Below are 21,229 nucleotides of genomic sequence, written 5' to 3' on the forward strand. Positions count from 1 at the left end.
TTATGAAAAACGGCGCGCTATAGTATGCCGTACGATATGGGCTATAGCGGTCGTTTTGTAATCTTTGTGGAAATTACACTCTCACTTTATGAATATATTGTAATTAGGCATATATGTATTTGAGCAGTTCAGTAAAGATATAGTTTTTGCCTAATCTCTCATTTATATGCAAAGGAGTACTAGTTTAAGAGCTTAGATTTTCTTCAGTCTTAATGCTTACTAACCCCCCAATCAAGTTTTGCCCCCATCACACACACACTATTGGCATGAGAAAACATACATGCAAATATACTGTAAAATTGCGATGTATGCATGTGCACGTTTGTAATTGTATATCTATCCATCTATCTAATCACACTTTGTTATCTTATCACTCTGTGTATCTATCTAAAACGACGCTAAATAAATTTCTGCATGTGCACATGCCACACAGTATATGTAACAGTTCGTTTCTGATTTTGTCTTTTGATTCATGATCTATGTCCATTATACCATGATGCATTAAGCCCCTTATTCTCTGGGTGATTAGGTGGGATGGGAGCCGTTGTGTAATGTATGCATGAATGTACTTGTTGTAACGTTTCTGTCTAATGTATTGCTAGACCCCCTCGAAAACGAGATATCCTTTTCAATAAAGGTACATATATAAGTTTACATTGCCAAAGCAGAAACAATACAGCAATACAATCAAAACAAAAATGTACATTTGAAAGTCAGAAATTGATCTATTGAAGATTCTATGTACCAAGATCACTCGGTGCAGGTATAGTGCAGGAATATACACAATGATTAATCTTTAGGGTGGTTGTGTTCCATTTGATATCCTTCTATCACAGCAACTCACAAATCTTGCTGCTGTGTTTGCACATTGTTGTGCTTCGCACAGCAGATATGGGAGTTTTTTGTCATTGGTCACGTTTTCAAAATCTCCGTGTGTGGTTGTAATCTGTGGGGAGTATGTGTCTCTGATGTCTTGGTACAATGGACAGATGGTTAGGAAGTGTAGCTCGGTTTCCACTTCATTTTGTGTGCATAGTCTGTCTTCTCGGGATACAGGTCTGCCTATGACAGCCTCTCGAGACTGTGCTCACCGAGTCTGTACCTAGTTAAGATCCTTTTGTTTTGGGTCGGTCACGGTGCTCAGGTATTCTGCCACTGTGTATTCTGTTTAGGGCCAGATAGCATTCTAGTTCTCTGCTTTTGTGTTGCTTCTTTCCAATGTGTCAGATAGTTTCCTTTTTATCATTTGGTTTAGTCTAACTTTAACTCTAAACCCAAATACCATATGAACAACAGATACATCAATTTGAAGCTATGATTCACAGCTTTCATAAGACATGAAAAAGCAAAAATAATCCAATGGCAGTCAGTCAAATTTGGTCACATATCTTTTCGCGAAAACCCGACGGTTCAGCCAGAACAGGCATTTTTGGTGGAAGGAGAAGAGAAAAATAAGGGACCAAGAGTCCATTTGGTCTTGGTCCCTAAATGGACTTGTAACCCAACTGTAGGGAGTACAAACACAGTAAAGAACCTGGGGGTTATCATCTATGAAAAGGAAACACAATGAGCAGAAAATGAACCATGTAAATACAACAAATTGAGGGCACCGCAGGGAGTTGAACCCCATTCTGGTAAACCAGGAGTACCACACCAGTGCCTTAGTTGGTTTTGTTGTAATTTACATGTCCAAAAGCAATCATTCATAACAATTTGATTCATAGACTATAAATGATAGCCATGATTATGTCTTTATTGAAATCGAGAAGAAGAAGACTCACTCCACAAATACCTTAAAGAAAACTCCTGACATAAACTAAGAAAATCTTTATTTTTCCGTGCTCATAAAGTGCTCCAAAGTGCTAAAAGTGAAAGTGCAGCAGAAAACCTTTGGGTCATAGGCCCATCATCAATGCCTCGCCTACTGACTGGCATGAATGAAGTTTTAGCTGCAAATGGCAGCATAAATAAATCACATCATTACACACCACATAATGTGATGTGAACTGACGCGATTAAGCTTCACTCGCACATTATAAAAGACATACATCACATCAATCCACATCACATACCTAACCCTACCCTAACCCTAAGTTCATTATGTGATGTGGGGATGACGTGATGAAGCCTTACTCACCAATGTGAAATGATACGAGACATAAACACACATCACATACCGGGCATGTGATGTGGGCTTACTTGATGAAGCTTTACTCACAAATTAGATCTGATAATATAGCACCAACAATGGTCTTATGACCTAGAGGTTTGCTGCTGGACTTTCACTTAAAGCACTTGGAGCTCTTTATGAACATGAACAAAACAAAAAGATTCTTGGTCTCCGCCCAAGCAGTTGGCCGTAGGTTTTCGTGGTGCAAGATTTTCTAGCCAGTTGTCCCTCGTTTCCTACATTTTTATTTTAAAATGTATATTTAGTGTTTTCAAAATAATTGCCTACATTTAAAAAATATATATTACAATTTATGCCATTTGTGGACGTTTGACATAAATTATACGAGGTGCAAATTATGCAATGGCAGCAGCATTCTTTGGACCCCAGTATTTGTCAGCAATACAGCAACACTATGAACATGAGAACACAACAACACTACGAATGACATTAGAACACAACAGCAATGAACAAAATTCGTATGGCGTGCGACGACACGTCGACACCGACGAGCTATCCGCAATTACTGTGAAAATAAATCACCAAAAAAAAAATCACATAAATGCACATCACATACAGGGTGTGTTCATATCTGATGTGAACTGACGTGATGGCGCTTTACCGGCAAATGCCGCAAACGCAAATGACGTGAAACGACATACAGCTCCAATCAATGATTAGAAACTGTACGCGAGACACGACCCGACACACGCACCACATACACTAGTGAAGAACTAGCGATAGATAGGAAAGAAAGAAAGAAATTACTTTAAAATATGAAGCAAAATGCGATTAAAAACTCTGAGACCAGAAAAACCAATACGTTTATTAAAGCAAAGAATAGAAGAGGAGATGAAAGGTCGGGTAGAAACCGTGCACGTCCAAAACAGTTACTGGACAAAAAAAACCTGTGATACGATTATATTTATTATTAATATAATAATCTGTGTTCCAATGTTTAGTCACAAGCTCTTGTTTATACTTAAATGGTTCGATACATACAAAAATAGGTTATCTTCAATAATGGATGATCTTTGCATCCTGAGCTTGTAGATGAGCCATTTGCTACTTTAGTGTGTGACACTGTAGCATGACCAAGTAAGGAAATTAATTTACAAAACTATGGAGATACAAGGTTTCTGCCCGACAGCCAAAGATAATAAACTACGCTCACTTACCTTCACTATCAGCACTAAACAAAACACACTAACGAAGGAAGAAAATCTGCCATAATTTTCCTCCTGTTAGTGTGGACAGATCTACAGCATAGAAGGCTGTAAACAGTGTTAAGCAGGCTACATGCTACCGGACATAAGTCACATACCGTCACATCACATTTGTACAGTCCACTAGTGAAGAACTAGGGCAATAGATAGGCAAGGAGAAAGAAATAAAAGTGTTCTTTTTTTCCTGAGACAACCAAAACAAATAACTTTATTAAAAGCAAAGAAGAGAAAGGAGACACTAGAACAGAACATACATATGTGATGTGACGTGAAAGCTTTACCCGTAAATTATGTTAAACGATAAATAAATCACATGCCTACACAAACATCACATAGCGGCATGTGATGTAGAGTGGCATTATACACAAATGTGAAACGATACACGGTGCGAATGACAACCTACGGTAGCCTACGGTAGCATGTAGCCCACTTACACAAGCAGCAGGAATCAAAAGGTTCATTACCAACCTCCACTGCTAACAGCACCCAGCAGCGGCAACAGCATAGAGTTTGTACCTTCAATACAGACGTCGCCTTGTCAGCTTCACGTTCTGAAATGACAGGGAAAATAGGAAACATTAGTTGTCGGCCTACAGGATGACATTTTGGAAGTCATAACAGTCACTGACAGGGCTGTGTCACAATTTTTTACTTTAATCACAAAAGTGTGATTAAAGCAGCTATAAGCAATAATATCAATTATAATGATTTTTATTTCATTCAGACAGCCAGCAATGAGTAAAACACTACCACAAATTATTTAGTCTCTGTGACACATCTAGGGGCCATAATTTGCAGTCAAAGATGTTCCTAGAAGCTTCCTAGAAGTCATTGGTCGAAGAAAAATAAAACCCGGTCGAAATGACTAACCAATCAGGAAGTAGACAGGCAAATTGACCAATGACAAATCTAGGAAAATCTTTGAATGCAAATTGTGGCTCCTAGATGTGTCAGAGACAAAATTGTGTTTTAGTTTTACCCATTGCCGTCTGAATACCAAAAAATAAAATTACATTTGACATGTTGCTTATAGCAGCTTTAACGATTCAACCCATTAAAGGGAGACTTCACCCCTTTTGCAAACAGAGCTTATTTCAATTATGTTTTGGAGACAAGAAACACTTTCCTGGGTTTTTTATGTGGGCAATAGTTGTTTTTACAAAAGTGTCCATTGGCTCCATGAAATGTCATGGACACTGGGCTCACTTCCTTCCTGGACTACATGTTGTCTCAGTAAGACAGCCCTCACCCTATCCACAAGGATCAGTGCACCAAAGCATTATGGGAATTGTAGTCTGGGTAGGAAGTGTCCATGACATCATGGACACTTTGAAATACTAAAGACGCATTAAAAACCTCAGTAAAGTGTTTATCTCCCAAAAAGAATTAAAATAAGATTTGACACAGCCCTAGTTTCTACTACAGCCACATGCAATCCCGGTACGTACCATGGGGGGGGCTTCCGTCGCTCGGTTGAAGATAGGCGGTATTAATAGAGCCGCGAAGGTTGTATGGCACAATACGTCCCGATCGTCACCGTTCGCCTCGTAATCTCAGGAAGAGCGTTCGTTGACACCGTTAGAAGTTTCAGCTCAACCGAGTAGACACTCTATTACCAATACCAGCCATCTCCTGATGACCCCATCCAAGGTCACACATGACACCAAGGTCACATGATTAACCTGTAAGACACATAAAAAAAAAAAAACATTAGACTCTTTATCCAGATTTCATACATTGTAAAATTCATATAATATTAAAGGGATGTTTCACTTTATCCTCTACTGAGGCCTTTTGAAAATAACAGATCTAAAAGCTCACAATGTGTCACATCACAATGCATTGTGAGCTTGTAGATCAGCCAAATGGCCAAAATATGGCTGTAGTGGTAAATGAACAATGTAGGCTAGTACGTTTAGTAATAATACAAATCTACAAAGTAACTAGTAGTTAAACATTTTCAAATATTTCTACACTACACTTGAGTAAAGGTATAATGATTTAATTTCCACCACTGTTGGGAACCATGGTTTGTTTGTTTGCGATTGTTCCTTCTCTAAGGCCTCGATCATCAATGCTTTTCACATGGTTTGAGCAAACATTTGTTTGATGGCTGTGTCTGTCCCCCTCCCCTCCAGCAAACAAATGTTTGGTCAAACCGTGTGACTTCCATTGGAAAAGCATTGAGGCGGCCATTAAAAACAGACGAGACAAATGTTTCACACAAACGTATGTTCTGTGCTCTGCCTGTGTTTGATGGCCACTTCAATGCTTTGCCAATGGGAGGCACATGGTTTGACCAAACATTTGTGTTTCATGGAGGGGAGGGGGACAGAACACTACTATCAAACACAAATGTTTGGTCAAACCATGTGCCTCCCATTGGAAATGCATTGGGGCGGCCATTAAACACAGACAAGACAAATGTTTTTTTTTGTGAGATAGAGGCCCAATGCCTCATTCACACAACACATGTTCTGTGCTCTGCATGTGTTTGATGGCCACCTCAATGCCTTTCCAATGGGAGGCACATGGTTTGACCAAACATTTGTGTTTGATGGAGGGGGGCAAAGAAACACAAGTGTTTGGACAAACCATGTGCCTCCCATTGGAAAAGCATTTTGGCCATCAAACACAGGCAGGGCAAAAGAACATGTGTTGTTTGTATGAAAAAGGACAAACATTCCTGACATTGTTGTCCATTTAGTGTCACAATAAACAGTCCAATAAATCCTCTAATGTCTATACAACAGTGTTCAATCGTCTAATGTTTATACAACAGTGTTCAAGGATAAAACCGTGTTTCTCAAACAAACGCTCCTTACCTTAGAACAAACAGCATGGCTCCCTGCAGACAGCATGCAGCCTGGCTCAGTGGCTCCCAAACCAAACTGCATGCTGGGAAACAACATGGCCGCTCCTATTTAAATCCAAAGCCACGCCCACTGGATCCGGTCACCTGTTCAACTAGTCCGTCCGTCATTGGTCCGTTGGTCAGAGTGATAAGTGATTGGGTCATCCACTGTTGATCATCACAGCTGTGTGCACCACACACACACACACACACACACACACACACACACTGGTAGTCTATTAATAGTTGTGGAGAGGGATGTAGATGATGTAGAGATATAAGTAATTTAATTAACATTATCCTATGGAATATGCAATGAAATGTTGGTATAGCGAAGAGGGATAAGGTAACTGATATACTTCCAGTAATAAAACAATCTAATGGCCCATAATAGCCTTATATGTAACCTGGCAAATAGGGCACAGGACACAGACATATATTGGGGTTCTTTATTTCCCAAGAAGTTGGTGTTGGTGTATCTTATTTGTGTAAAGAATGCCACCGTTTAGCAAATATGGCATGCAAGCCTGTAACAAAAAATAAACCTAAACTAAATACGGTAGTGGCTCTATCACAAACAGTGTGAACTGTGAGGAACGGCCAACTCACACACACACTGGTCCCCCAAGCTTCACCCCTTTCCAAGACAGTACAAAGACACAGAAACTCAACCAAGTTGAGTTACTAGTAGTTACCAGTTCAGCTTTCACCTCTTGTTTACAATCATGAAGATCTTCTCAAAGAAACCCCACAAACACAGGTTGCATCTTATTATTCAAGACGTTTTTAAGTGTAACCCTTGACCCCCAGAACATGGCACTCCTAAAGTGACAGTGCCACCTGGTGGATTTACATAGAACTACAGGCATATATGCCACTGGGCTACATATAGATCAATCTGTAGCAGCTGGACTGATCCAAGATACAATATGAGTATATGACAGAAGATATTTACAGACTCAATAAAAACAATCATACTGTATGTCCGTATATCTAGTGATAGATGAAAAATAACCCAAAAATTGTGAAGATGTGTCGCAATTCTTGGAATATAATTATATTCTTTCAGAGCGAACGTTTTCAACTCAAATCTTTTCAGATGGGGGTCGGCGGCCAAATACAGAAAACTCTGGGGCTCCTTGACATGAAATAGTTTGAGAACCACTTATTATAGAAACATGGGGTTTTTCAGAAAACTCTCATGACTTAGAAGACATTTGTAGAATCGTCCTCAGGTCTAAATGGTATAAACTACCTATAGAACTATAGAGGAATGCTCTCAGAAATACTGTAAATGCTTTAGAGAAAATGCTTTCAGCCATTCGGAAAATTAAGCTCCGAACCAGTTAATTCACTCCCCCAACATGTTCAATTGATTTTGCACATCAACTTCAAAGGGACAGAAACCAGCCTCGTTGGGGCATCGCGAGGAAGGCAGCGGCGTCTCTCGTCTGGTTGGCTCTGCAGACCTGATCACATTCCAACCTCCTGAGTTCCGGAATCCCTGGAACCAAACATTGTATTCATTAAATATGGCATGCAAAGTAAAAAAAATATTAAAATCATTTTTTTTACCCATTCTGGGTGGGAACCCCTTTTGGTGTTTTAAACATTATGTTATAATTTACCTTTTGAAAAATAACAGATCTACATAAGCTCATAGCGCGCCACCGAGTGGCACGCTATGAACTTGTAGTAGGTCTGCTATTTTTGAAAATCGTGAAAATGTGCCTGAAACATGTTCCTGGAACAACGTTTTCAGATGGGGGTCGATGGCCAAACACAGATAATTTTTGGGGTCCTTGACATGAAATATTGAGCACCACTGATACAGAAACATAGGTAGGCCTATTTCAGAAAAAGGGTTAACCCATTCTGACCGGGCACCCATTTTGGTGTTGGCATCATGTTATGCTTTAGCTATTGAAAAATAGCAGATCTACAAGCTCGTATCGTGCCACCGAGTGGCGCGATACGAGCTTGTAGGTCTGCTATTTTTGAAAAATTCGAAGAACGACTGACATTTTTAGAATCTGATCTCAGGTCAGAATGGGTTCATCAGACCAGTGTGTGTCCCGTGGAAACCTCGTATGAATCTGATCTCAGGTCAGAAAGGGTTAATACACTGTACCCCTCTACTGTACCCCTCACTGTACCCCTCTACCATCTGCACTGATGACAAATGTGCTACATTATTTGCCTTAGGTTGTACTTACAGTAGCATGGTAGCAGACACTGTCTTTACAATTTAAGAATTAGCATTCTCTCTCTGGTTCCTCTTTATGTCACTTTGGTAGACATTCACCAGCACACACACACACACACACACACACACATCTCGTAGCCTCTTTGCTTATAAGTGCATATTGTTTTGTCAGTTGCAATGACTGATTGCATTGCATTTTTTGAGCGCTGTTATTCAAATGTAACAGTGAACAACAGAGGGGTTTAGGCTAGGGTGTTGTTCACTTTACTAGAACCCCCCTTTCCAATATATATATATTACTTACAGTTGTTTCACTTAAATGCAGAGAGAGAGAGAGAGTTCCATGTAGAACAAAGTGGGTTAAAATGGCCTGGATGCCTTTACAGTATCAGGAGAACACGATATATTTTCCAACTATCCCTAAAATCAGTTTTTTGACACCTCGTTAAAACGGTTTAGGCTACATGCATTCTTCACTCTGTAAGCGGTCTACACTAACCTGTACGCATTTCACATCAATTGCTCATGTTTGGGAATTTATTTACCATTTATGAAACGTGAAATGTCAAAATACTACTGTAATACTACAGCAGCAGCGTTTGACAGCAGCTCCTCTGACGCCGGTCACTTTTAAACATATGCAGGCTTTATTTTATTTTATTAATCTTGTCAGACCACAGCCTCTTAAAGTACTTGTCTAAGCTATCGGATGCATAGATTAAAAGTCCGGTTATTGCCTTAGATCGGCCCGATAGAAACCAGCGTTAGCCCAGGGCTAGTTTGACAGCTAGCCTGCTGGGCGTTGGCTGGCAGCCAGCCGAGCAGCCTTCCAGCACCAGAGCCACACGCCATCACCGAGAAGGAACCATCAAGTCATAGACGCGGATACAACGCAGTAGGCCCAGTCACTGGGCCTACGCCGGTGAGTTCCGTTCCAGTCAGGACCTGTCGTGCCATATGATTTGTGATTAATTCTCGCTGTGGGCTACCGACGTGTAGCCCTTGCGGGTACGTTTGCTGTGCTGTGACGTTTGCCTTACTGTGCTGCCTGGCCGTCTACCTCAACTTCTCACCCTGCTTACATCACCTATACATTTCCGTTACACCTTTACTGGCCAAAGCTCTTTTTCTTCCCCAGCACCACCTCCACCACCATGCCTCCACTTACCTCACCTTCAAACTGCGACGGCTGCCTCCATCTATCCCAAAGAGTTGCTGAACTGGAGGGAAGAATCACCATCCTTCACCAAATCCACGATGATGAGCTACTATTAGATTCCATATGCCCTGATGCTGTCCCACTTGCCCTGGAAATAGACTCATCCGATCCAGAAGTATACATAGGTACTACCGCGGCTGCGTCCTCTGAAGCAGCGGTTGACCTGGACGTTACTGTCCCGATGTTGGTGCGCACAAGACCCGCCGCCCCAACGGGGGTCAGGCGGGACCTGGACATCACTGTCCAAATGGAGCCCAACCACTGGGCCTTGTGTGGAACTAAGCCCAAAGTCCGACGTCAGTTGTGCTCCACTCCTGGCCTGGATGGCCCCTGGGAAATAGCTCCTCGGAATAAGGGAAATAAATTACACTCCGTAGTAAATAAATCCCGTCATGATTTTCAAATATCCACCAGCAATAGCTTCGCCATGTTGGGAGATCAGGACTTCCCCTAGCCGCAATTTGCAACTCTAGATGGCTATAACCCATCGTTTTTGTCATTTCGTCATTTTTGTCAAATCATCAAAAATGATGAAAAACGGCGCGCTATAGTATGCCGTACGATATAGGCTATAGCCCATGGTCCAAAATGATGAGAAACGAGGATAACTTTTTTTTTCAAAATTTCAAAAAACATGGGCTATAACCCATCGTTTTTGTCATTTTGTCATTTTTTTCAAATCTTCAAAAATGATGAAAAACTGCGCGCTATAGTATGCCGTACGATATGGGCTATAGCCCACGGTCCAAAATGATGAGAAACGAGGCTAACTTTTTTTTCAACATTTCAAAAAACATGGGCTATAACCCATCGTTTTTGTCATTTCGTCATTTTTTTCAAATCCTCAAAAATGATGAAAAACTGCGCGCTATAGTATGCCGTACGATATGGGCTATAGCCCACAGTCCAAAATGATGAGAAACGAGGCTAACTTTTTTTTTCAAAATTTCAAAAAACATGGGCTATAACCCATCGTTTTTGTCATTTTTTTCATTTTTGTCAAATCATCAAAAATGATGAAAAACGGCGCGCTATAGTATGCCGTACGATATAGGCTATAGCCCATGGTCCAAAATGATGAGAAACGAGGATAACTTTTTTTTCCAAAATTTCAAAAAACATGGGCTATAATCCATCGTTTTTGTCATTTCGTCATTTTTTTCAAATCTTCAAAAATGATGAAAAACTGTGCGCTATAGTATGCCGTACGATATGGGCTATAGCCCACGGTCCAAAATGATGAGAAACGAGGCTAACTTTTTTTTTCAACATTTCAAAAAACATGGGCTATAACCCATCGTTTTTGTCATTTCGTCATTTTTGTCAAATCATCAAAAATGATGAAAAACGGCGCGCTATAGTATGCCGTACGATATAGGCTATAGCCCATGGTCCAAAATGATGAGAAACGAGGATAACTTTTTTTTTCAAAATTTCAAAAAACATGGGCTATAACCCATCGTTTTTTTTATTTTTTTCAAATCCTCCAAAATGATGAAAAACGGCGTGCTATAGTATGCCGTATGATATGGGCTATAGCCCATGGTCCAAAATGATGAGAAACGAGGCTAACTTTTTTTTTGAAAATTTCAAAAAACATGGGCTATAACACATCGTTTTTTAATTTTTTTATTTTTTTCAAATCCTCCAAAATGATGAAAAACGGCGTGCTATAGTATGCCGTACGATATGGGCTATAGCCCATGGTCCAAAATGATGAGAAACGAGGCTAACTTTTTTTTTCAAAATTTCAAAAAACATGGGCTATAACCCATCGTTTTTTTATTTTTTTATTTTTTTCAAATCCTCCAAAATGATGAAAAACGGCGTGCTATAGTATGCCGTACGATATGGGCTATAGCCCATGGTCCAAAATGATGAGAAACGAGGCTAACTTTTTTTTTTTCAAAATTTCACAAAACATGGGCTATAACCCATCGTTTTTTTATTTTTTCATTTTTTTCAAATCCTCCAAAATGATGAAAAACGGCGTGCTATAGTATGCCGTACGATATGGGCTATAGCCCGTGGTCCAAAATGATGAGAAACGAGGCTAACTTTTTTTTTCAAAATTTCAAAAAACATGGGCTATAACCCATCGTTTTTGAATTTTGATTTTTTTTTCAAATCCTCCAAAATGATGAAAAACGGCGTGCTATAGTATGCCGTATGATATGGGCTATAGCCCATGGTCCAAAATGATGAGAAACGAGGCTAACTTTTTTTTTCAAAATTTCAAAAAACATGGGCTATAACCCATCGTTTTTTTATTTTTTTATTTTTTTCAAATCCTCCAAAATGATGAAAAACGGCGTGCTATAGTATGCCGTACGATATGGGCTATAGCCCATGGTCCAAAATGATGAGAAACGAGGCTAACTTTTTTTTCAAAATTTCAAAAAACATGGGCTATAACCCATCGTTTTTTTATTTTTTCATTTTTTTCAAATCCTCCAAAATGATGAAAAACGGCGTGCTATAGTATGCCGTACGATATGGGCTATAGCCCATGGTCCAAAATGATGAGAAACGAGGCTAACTTTTTTTTTTCAAAATTTCAAAAAACATGGGCTATAACCCATCGTTTTTTTATTTTTTTATTTTTTTCAAATCCTCCAAAATGATGAAAAACGGCATGCTATAGTATGCCGTACGATATGGGCTATAGCCCATGGTCCAAAATGATGAGAAACGAGGCCAACTTTTTTTTTCAAAATTTCAAAAAACATGGGCTATAACCCATCGTTTTTGAATTTTTGAATTTTTTTCAAATCCTCCAAAATGATGAAAAACGGCGTGCTATAGTATGCCGTATGATATGGGCTATAGCCCATGGTCCAAAATGATGAGAAACGAGGCTAACCTTTTTTTCCAAAATTTCAAAAAACATGGGCTATAACCCATCGTTTTTTTTTTTTTTCATTTTTTTCAAATCCTCCAAAATGATGAAAAACGGCATGCTATAGTATGCCGTACGATATGGGCTATAGCCCATGGTCCAAAATGATGAGAAACGAGGCTAACTTTTTTTTTCAAATTTTCAAAAAACATGGGCTATAACCCATCGTTTTTGAATTTTTGAATTTTTTTTAAATCCTCCAAAATGATGAAAAACGGCGTGCTATAGTATGCCGTACGATATGGGCTATAGCCCATGGTCCAAAATGATGAGAAACGAGGCTAACTTTTTTTTTCAAAATTTCAAAAAACATGGGCTATAACCCATAGTTTTTTTATTTTTTCATTTTTTTCAAATCCTCCAAAATGATGAAAAACGGCGTGCTATAGTATGCCGTACGATATGGGCTATAGCCCATGGTCCAAAATGATGAGAAACGAGGCTAACTTTTTTTTTCAAAATTTCAAAAAACATGGGCTATAACCCATCGTTTTTTTATTTTTTTATTTTTTTCAAATCCTCCAAAATGATGAAAAACGGCGTGCTATAGTATGCCGTACGATATGGGCTATAGCCCATGGTCCAAAATGATGAGAAACCAGGATAACTTTTTTTTTCAAAATTTCAAAAAACATCGTTTTTTTTTTTTTTTCAAATCTTACGAAATCGTAAAAAACGATGGACTATAGCCTTTCGCTTTTCCACGATTTTCACCTTTTTTCAAATCCTCAACAATGATGAAGAATCGTGCACTATAGCGCGCTGCTCAATGACCTTGACCAATATCAATGACCTTGAGCAGTATAAATGACCTTCATAAGACTAGTAAATTACCTTGACCAGTATAAATGACCTTGACCAGTATAAATTACCTTCACCAGTATAAATGAACTTGACCAGTATGCGGTCCGTGACCATGGACTATAGCATTTCGCTTTTCCGCGATTTTCACCTTTTTTCAAATCCTCAACAATGATGAAGAATCGCACACTATAGCGCGCCGCTCAATGACCTTGAGCAATATAAATGACCTTCATAAGACTATTAAATGGCCTTGACATTCTCATGGCAATAGCACAAACTTTGTCATGCTACTAGTCCTACATACTTACACCTGAAAACCCCATTCTAGCCTATTTAGGTTCATCTTACGGTGGACATGTTTGCCTGAAAAGGAATCTTTGAAATGTTTCATAGTTTTAGAAATATAGTGCTTTCAAATTTGCGAAATTCAGAATGGCAGACATATGGCACGTCAAAAAAACTACTTTCACCTAGAAACTCCATTCACACTTTTTATAATTCAGCTTACTGAGGAGACACATGCTGGAACTTTTTACTTTGAAATGTTTTATAGTTTCTGAGTTATTTAACTTAAACGCCCAATTAATTCTCAATGGAAATAGCACAAACTTTGGCATGCTACTATAGTCCTACATACTTACACCTAGAAACCCCATTCAAACCTATTTAGGTTCATCTTACGGTGGACATGTTTGCCTGAAAAGGAATCTTTGAAATGTTTCATAGTTTAAGAAATATAGTGTACCAGAGTACATGGTGTGTATATGTATGACTAGCTCTCAATGATGACGTAAGAGAAATGGTCATCTGTGTAATCTGGTCCCAGCAAACCAGGCACAGATTTGCTTACACAGAAAAGTGGTTGACGGCTGTCACGTTGAAGAGACCGGGCGAAATTATTACTTGCGCGCTCTGCTTGCGCAAGTAAAGACATATAGCCCATCCTATATACAGTTTGTTTTTAGTTCAATGTTTGATTTAAAAACGCCATTGACAAGGAAAGGAAAATTCACGTCATCTTGTCCCTAACACAAACATTAAATACCATTAACAATAAAGATAATTTAATGTTTGTGTTGGCACCATTTGTTTTACATCACCATTACATCACCTAAACAAAATTATTTAGATTTATATATTAGCGCCCCTCACTTCACACAGGTGTGATTTTTAATACTATAGTCATTAAGCTACTAATATAGACTGAAGTAATTAATGCGGGTCATGTTTGCATGTTTGGAATTGTAAGAGCTGAAATCAATAATATATCAGTATTGAGAGATTTGGCAGGAGCTGCCACTTTTGCAAGGATGCCTGTGCAAATCGCAGGAATGCACTGACAACTGCATGTGACATCACACACAACACTCTGGTCAGACTATATAAGACGGCGAATGTGACTTCATAGTGCTTTGTAAATAAACAACAGACGTTGAGGGACGGATAGTGAGGTAGCGACAGAGGAGAGACAGAGAGGCGAGAAAGAGGAGAGAACAAAGAGGGAGATAGAAAACAAAACAAAACGGCTTGAACAGTCAAGTAACTAGGTGTAATCAAGATGAGCAACGACGAGTGCTTTGGATGTGGCCAAACGGGCCACTGGATCAAGAACTGTCCCAACGCCGGGAGGGGGCGGGCCAAGGGACGAGGTCGAGGGAAGTTCTGCTACCGCTGTGGAGAGCCCGGTCACGTCGCCAACTTCTGCGGGAAGACCGTGGACGCCTGTTACAACTGTGGCCTGGAGGGACACATCTCCCGGGACTGCAGGGAGCCCAAGAAGGAGCGAGAGATGGTCTGCTACACTTGCGGCAAGGCGGGGCACATGGCGCGGAACTGTGACCAGGCTAACGAGTGCTACACCTGCGGAGGGTTTGGACACATCCAGACCGGCTGCGAGAAGGTCAAGTGTTACAGGTGCGGAGAGATCGGCCACGTGGCGGTTCACTGCGGCAAGGCGGCAGCCGAGGTCAGCTGCTACATCTGTCACAAGTCGGGTCACATGGCCAAGGAGTGTACGTCCACTACTGTTGAAGCTAGCTGAACCCTGCTAGCATGCTAAACCACCCACACCCCTGCCTAAATATTTACCGCATGAACCCTGTTAAGACATGAGACTCTTATGACCTATACTTTTTTTTCAGTCAGGGGCTCATCTTGCAAACTGCTGCAAACACCAAATTGCCTGTGCACATTTCCAGTAGGTCAAAGAAGTACCATCTAGTCTTTTTAACTCAAATATAGACTGGCCACAAGAAGTCTGAGATCCTCTTGGGAGTGTAACACCAATATAGGTTCAATTGCATTCAATAATAGGTTGAAGCAGAGACCTGTAATATATCTCCCCAGTAAAGGATTTGGTGAAACCAGAGGCGGAGAATGGGAGAGGGTGAAAAGTGGCCATGAGAATGGACAACAACAACAAGAGAGGAGAGAGAGGAGGGACAAAACATAACATCCATTATAATAACAGTCAGCAGTCAAATTCCATGGAAACCACAGCCAAGGGGGTCTGTAATTGAGATCCATGTGAGTCTGTGAAACGAGAACAAAAGCAGGGAATGGAGAAGCAAGAGGAGACAAAGAGGGGATGAGATGGAGAGGAGAGGGGCAGAGGAGGAGAGGAGAGAAGGGGAGGGGGGAGGAGAGGACAATGGAAGAGGAGGATGGAGATGGAGACGGAGAGGGTGGGGAGAAGGGAGAGAGGAGCTTGGTCCACCAACAATCTATGCAGCATCGCTATGGGCTAGTTAGACCAGGACCTAACCGAATTAAAAAGTAACATTAGAGGAACCACGAGTAAGGCTAAGAAACTAGGCTTATAAGGCACAGCGAGCTCCAAGATCTGGTGATGCCTGACCATAATAAGCTTTGTAGGAGACATTTTATTCCATTCTGTATTTTACAGAAAAGAGAGCATAATGTTCTACTAGTTCCCGTTAGTACAGTGCAGTACAGTAGGCTATTAGACTCCACCAGGAGGCCAGCCTCCTGTTGGAGCTGTGTCAGAGATAATCTCAAACTGCCAAAAGTTTTTTGCACATTGCCAGTAGGCTACCTCCACTAATTCTCTCACATGTATGCTTTTTTTAAAATGTTTTTAAAAATATTGTAAAAATAATACAAATTTAAAAAGCATACATGTGAGAACATTATTGGACATCAACAAAGCTAATTGGCCGGATGGCTATGAGCCACGCCCACCATTAGGAACACATAAAACCAGGGCTTCTGCACAAATAATCATTCTTCATTCGAATTCAACATAATCTTGCCTGAGTCAGTCCGAAACGTCGCTATAGCATGCATCACAGTACCTTCTTCAGAGACCACCGCACTGACCGCAGAGCATGGCTTGAGGACAGGCCACGCTTCCGAGGAGGACCTCCACCCATGGACGATGGCTTGGAAACACTCCACAGCACCAGGAGAGACCCAACACCCAACCACCTGAAGACATTCCACCAGAAAGATGTAGTAAGTACAGCGCACTGAAGTCCCAGTTGACCCCCAGAAAAAAAAGGGAAAAAAAACGGGCACACATACACTGCTCCTGCTTTGACATATAGCAAATGTCTGCTTGCTTTTTAGTCTACTGGCAATTTCCGTTGCTTAGTTTTTATTTATTAGTTCTTATTGGTCGCGTAACTAAACGTTCCTGTTCTCCCTTTGAGCTTCCTCTGTAGTGGGTACTGTATTTATGAGCATTGTATGTCTGTCCTGTTTTTTTGTTGTGTATTTGTTTTGTTACTGGCAGAGTCATGTCACTTATTTTTGCCTCTTGTCTTGGTCAGTTCACACTTGTAAAAGAGACTTCAGTCTCAATGTGGTTTTTACTGGTTAAATAAAGGTTAAATAAAAATATTATGCGCGAATACGCGGATAAATTACGTATTAATATGTAATAATAATACGCAAAGAATACGGGAATAATACGCAAATACGCGTATAATATGCGGATAATACGTGTATAATACGCGTATAATATGCGGATAATACGTGTATAATACGCATATAGTACGCGAATAATACGCATATAATGCGCAAATACTACGCAAATAACTTCTAAGAACTTCTTATAACTTCTAATAATTGTAATAACTTTATTAACTTGGTATAATAACTTCAATAACCTCTAACAACTTCTAATAACTTTAATACCTTCTTATAACTTTATTAACTTCTAATAACTTTAATAACTTTAATAAATTCTAATAACTTGAATAATTCTAATTCTAAAAACTTGTATTATAACTACCGATAACTCTAATAACTACTAATAACTTCTAATAACATAGGCCTATATAGTTTTTGTTTTAAGAGTGTAAGGCTAAATATCTAGTTACTACTTGCTTCGCGCGCACTCATCCCAGAGCTACTTCGCCACACACTATGGGAAGAAATAAATGGCGGGAGTTGACTCCACATGTAGTAACGGATGGGTTATTGGAAATGTACCATTGTTTTGTCCTGAATATTTCCACAGCCTAATTACTAAAGGATTGTGACTGTGGGACAGACATACAGTCTGACATACAATAGGCTACACGTGTGCACAGTGAATAAACAATGACCTATATGCCCAGAGTTCTTAAATTAACATAGTTGGATTTTAACAGAAAGACAATGCCATAAATCAGTCAAAGTAAGTGACAGACTCAACAGTAGCACACAGCATGCAAGGCAGCGATGCATGCATGCAAACATGTTTGTCCAGCTGAGATTTAGTGTCTCCATCTCTCTGTGGAAGAGGTTGCACATGACCTGTACGGCCACACTGAGGCGCTCCAACACAAACACAGACACAAAACAACACCACGCTGTTTGTCCAGTTGACCCAAATCAACACCAATACCTAGCCTGTTTGTCCAAAACACAGTATCTGCTGGCCACGTTTCTACTTCGCCACAACCTAATGTTAGTAACAAATGTAGGGGAGAGCCGGCAAGGTTGTAACGCTTCACGGTTGTAACATGGACGTTATATCTTGATTGGTCAACGCCACCATGACGCCATCGCGTCAGTATGTGTACAGCAACGTACTCTACGTGGCCAGGAAGTTTGAAGTGTTTACCTTCAAAATGCGTATAATTTTACACCTGGAGTATATGGCCTGTATTTTGCGTGTCTTAAGTACCAGGTCTTATTCCCTAACTTGAGTAAACTAAAGACCTGGAGGCGTGATCAATGCCATTTGGCTATTCTGAGTGGCCAAAGAGTATTGATCACGCCTCCAGGTCTTTAGTTTACTCAAGTTAGGGAATAAGACCTGGTACTTAAGACACGCAAAATACAGCCCTGTGTGTGCTACAATTTTTGTCTTTGGTGTTGGTGAATAAAAATCCACATGGATGTGTTCATGCTTATGTTCTTCATTAGTTTGCATCGTGTTTAGACGGAATTCACGTTCATTCTGGTCTGTAAGCAACTGCAAAGAAAACTTGCAAAAGCGGGTCATTTGTAACATGTGTTACAAATGGTCCGCTTCCATTCAATGCGATATGTAATATTTACATATTTGACATATTGGCCAATATTATATGTTCTGAAATTGTATTGTATTGTGTAGTGTATTCTAAAAGTAGTTTAGGGTTGTATAACATTGTACAACTCAATCAATCAAACGTTTGTTTAATCAATGTATTGCCCCATTGAAAAAAAAGAAAAGGCCAAACTGGTACACCCGATACTATTTAATATTTCCCTTATGTTTGATACATTTTCTTATCACATCCATGGTATGAAAACAATGCTAAGGAGTTGCTTCAATGAAATATAATTGCTTTAAGCTGAAAACGGGTTATTAGTTATTATGTGTAGTGTAGTGTAGTCAACATGTTAAGGCTCATACACACTGCCCGGTATTTGCTGCGATTATGCTTTCGGGGAGCATTGTTGGCGCTGGCCGACAAAAACCCCTGATCTGACGTTAAGTGGTGCCCAAATGGTAGATCACGATCTACAAAGGTTTTGCAGGTAGACCACATGACATGGCAGTAAAAATATATATAATTTTAATATAAAAAACGATTTTTGCATCTTCCGCTTTAGATGACCTGAGATGACTTGAGTGATTGACATCAAAAAGGGCCTGTCAGCTCAAACACACAATGCAATACTTGTTGTTGCTTACAATCATCAGTAGCAAAGTCAAATACCAACAAAAATAAAAGCCTACGATTTGCATTTTCCCCCCTCTATTTCCCATTCCATGTGCGTTTGTCTTATATGTAGCCTATATGAAAGGCCCCTCAATTACATTTTGTCACTATTTTCAGCAATGGGATGATAGTTTTATTTGGTGGGTATGCTGGTCGTTTTGAAAGTAGCTCTCAAGTCCATAAACGAACATAGGCTACTTCTCTATAAGCAGAATCATGAATAGGCCTATTTAATTTATACAAAAGGAGAAGAGAGAGAGAGAGAGAGAGAGAGAGCAATGTGTTTGTGGCTCAAACTTTGTCTACTATTGTTTTAGAGCAGTGGTTCTCAAACATTGTCATGGCAAGAGCAAAGGAGGCCCAATATTTTTTCAATCTACAAAAATAATCCCAAAATCGCTGATAAATTAAATGACATTACTTACTAATCGCTTATTTGGCAACACTGGTCAGAAACGACCAGTTGCTTTTTGTTGCAGCTCCGTGACTGGGAGATGGGAAGTTTGGGAACTTTCTATTACAGTTAAATCAATATAAAAGTACCACACAACTGAAAAGTCTCGCGACTGTGACCGCAAGTTAGAGACGTGTGTGGCTATAATGACGCACAGCTGTTATGTAATCGCGCATCTATAAATTCTAATCTATTTCTTGGGGAGCCGGGACTGTGTGTGTGTGTGTGTGTGTGTGTGTGTGTGTATATATACACTCCGTCGGTAATTCCCTGTAGGCTATACCCACATATTGGTAGCCTATCTCAATATTGGCGTGACGCATTTCACGTGAATAATGTTGTGTGCGCGCGTGCGGAGAAATAGAGTTATTTAATGAGTCGCATGTTGGTGTGTGTGTGTGTGTGTGTGTGTGCGTGTGCGTGCAGGCGTATGTATACATGTGTAGTGTGTACTGGGCAGTTGGCTGTCTGGCGAAAATAGGCAAAGTGCTCGGTGTAATGGGGATATTTCGGCCCAATCCAATTAATGGCAAAGAACAATGTTGATGTAACTAAGGGAATCGTCGAGTCATTTATTTTGTAAACAAAGAGATTTAGATGGAATAAGCAAAATAGCGATCGTATAATTTCTCCCCTTCCTTCTGCACGCACGCACACACACGGTCGCCTGCAGACCCAGCTCCCAGCGAGTGCTGCTGCTGCAAGCAGTGAGTGTAGAGTAGGCGTGGCGCAGCATTAGAAGGGCGCAGCAAATACGACATTGAGGGGTAGAAACCATCCCGGGCGCGTGGTTAATGTAACATGTGTGTCACTGTGAAAGACTGGCCCCATTAAGTGAACGTAGTTGGCGTAGTAGACGCCAACATGACGATTTTGGTAGACGCCAACCTGACGATTGTGACGTAGGCTGTTGACGTTGAGCAATAACAGCGTGTTTCATATAAAAGTAATATTTGCAGAGTAAATGAGACACTTGAACGGCTGAAAAATAGCCTATGTCAGTTCGGGGAGCGTGCTGAATTTATTTTGCATATAGAGATGTGTGGTGAAAGTGTGGTTCGGTCGGAGATAGAGCACAAAGAATGAGTATGGGTACCACTTCTCCCATGTATATATGATATATATATATATATACTAGAATTTCGGCCCCCTTCGGGGGGCCTCATCCCAGTGTGGTTGCAGCGCAATATGGGAAGAAAGAAATTGCTGGAGTTGACAGACTCCACTTCATGTTTCAGC

General features: G+C 40.2%; 1 protein-coding gene across 1 annotated transcript; it reads left to right on the forward strand.

Annotated features, from left to right (window-relative positions):
* Positions 1-14,575: 14,575 nt before the first annotated feature.
* On the forward strand, positions 14,576-15,419 carry LOC308331716 (uncharacterized protein; the record flags this gene model as incomplete). The annotated part of the gene is made up of 1 exon (XM_080787208.1): positions 14,576-15,419. Exon 1 carries the CDS (start codon positions 14,937-14,939, stop codon positions 15,417-15,419), a length of 483 nt encoding a protein of 160 aa, XP_080643334.1. The 5' UTR covers positions 14,576-14,936.
* Between the last annotated feature and the right edge of the window lie 5,810 nt (positions 15,420-21,229).

The sequence above is a fragment of the Protomyctophum bolini genome (assembly GCF_963924005.1).
Source record: "Protomyctophum bolini genome assembly, chromosome: 17".
NCBI lineage: Eukaryota > Metazoa > Chordata > Actinopteri > Myctophiformes > Myctophidae > Protomyctophum > Protomyctophum bolini.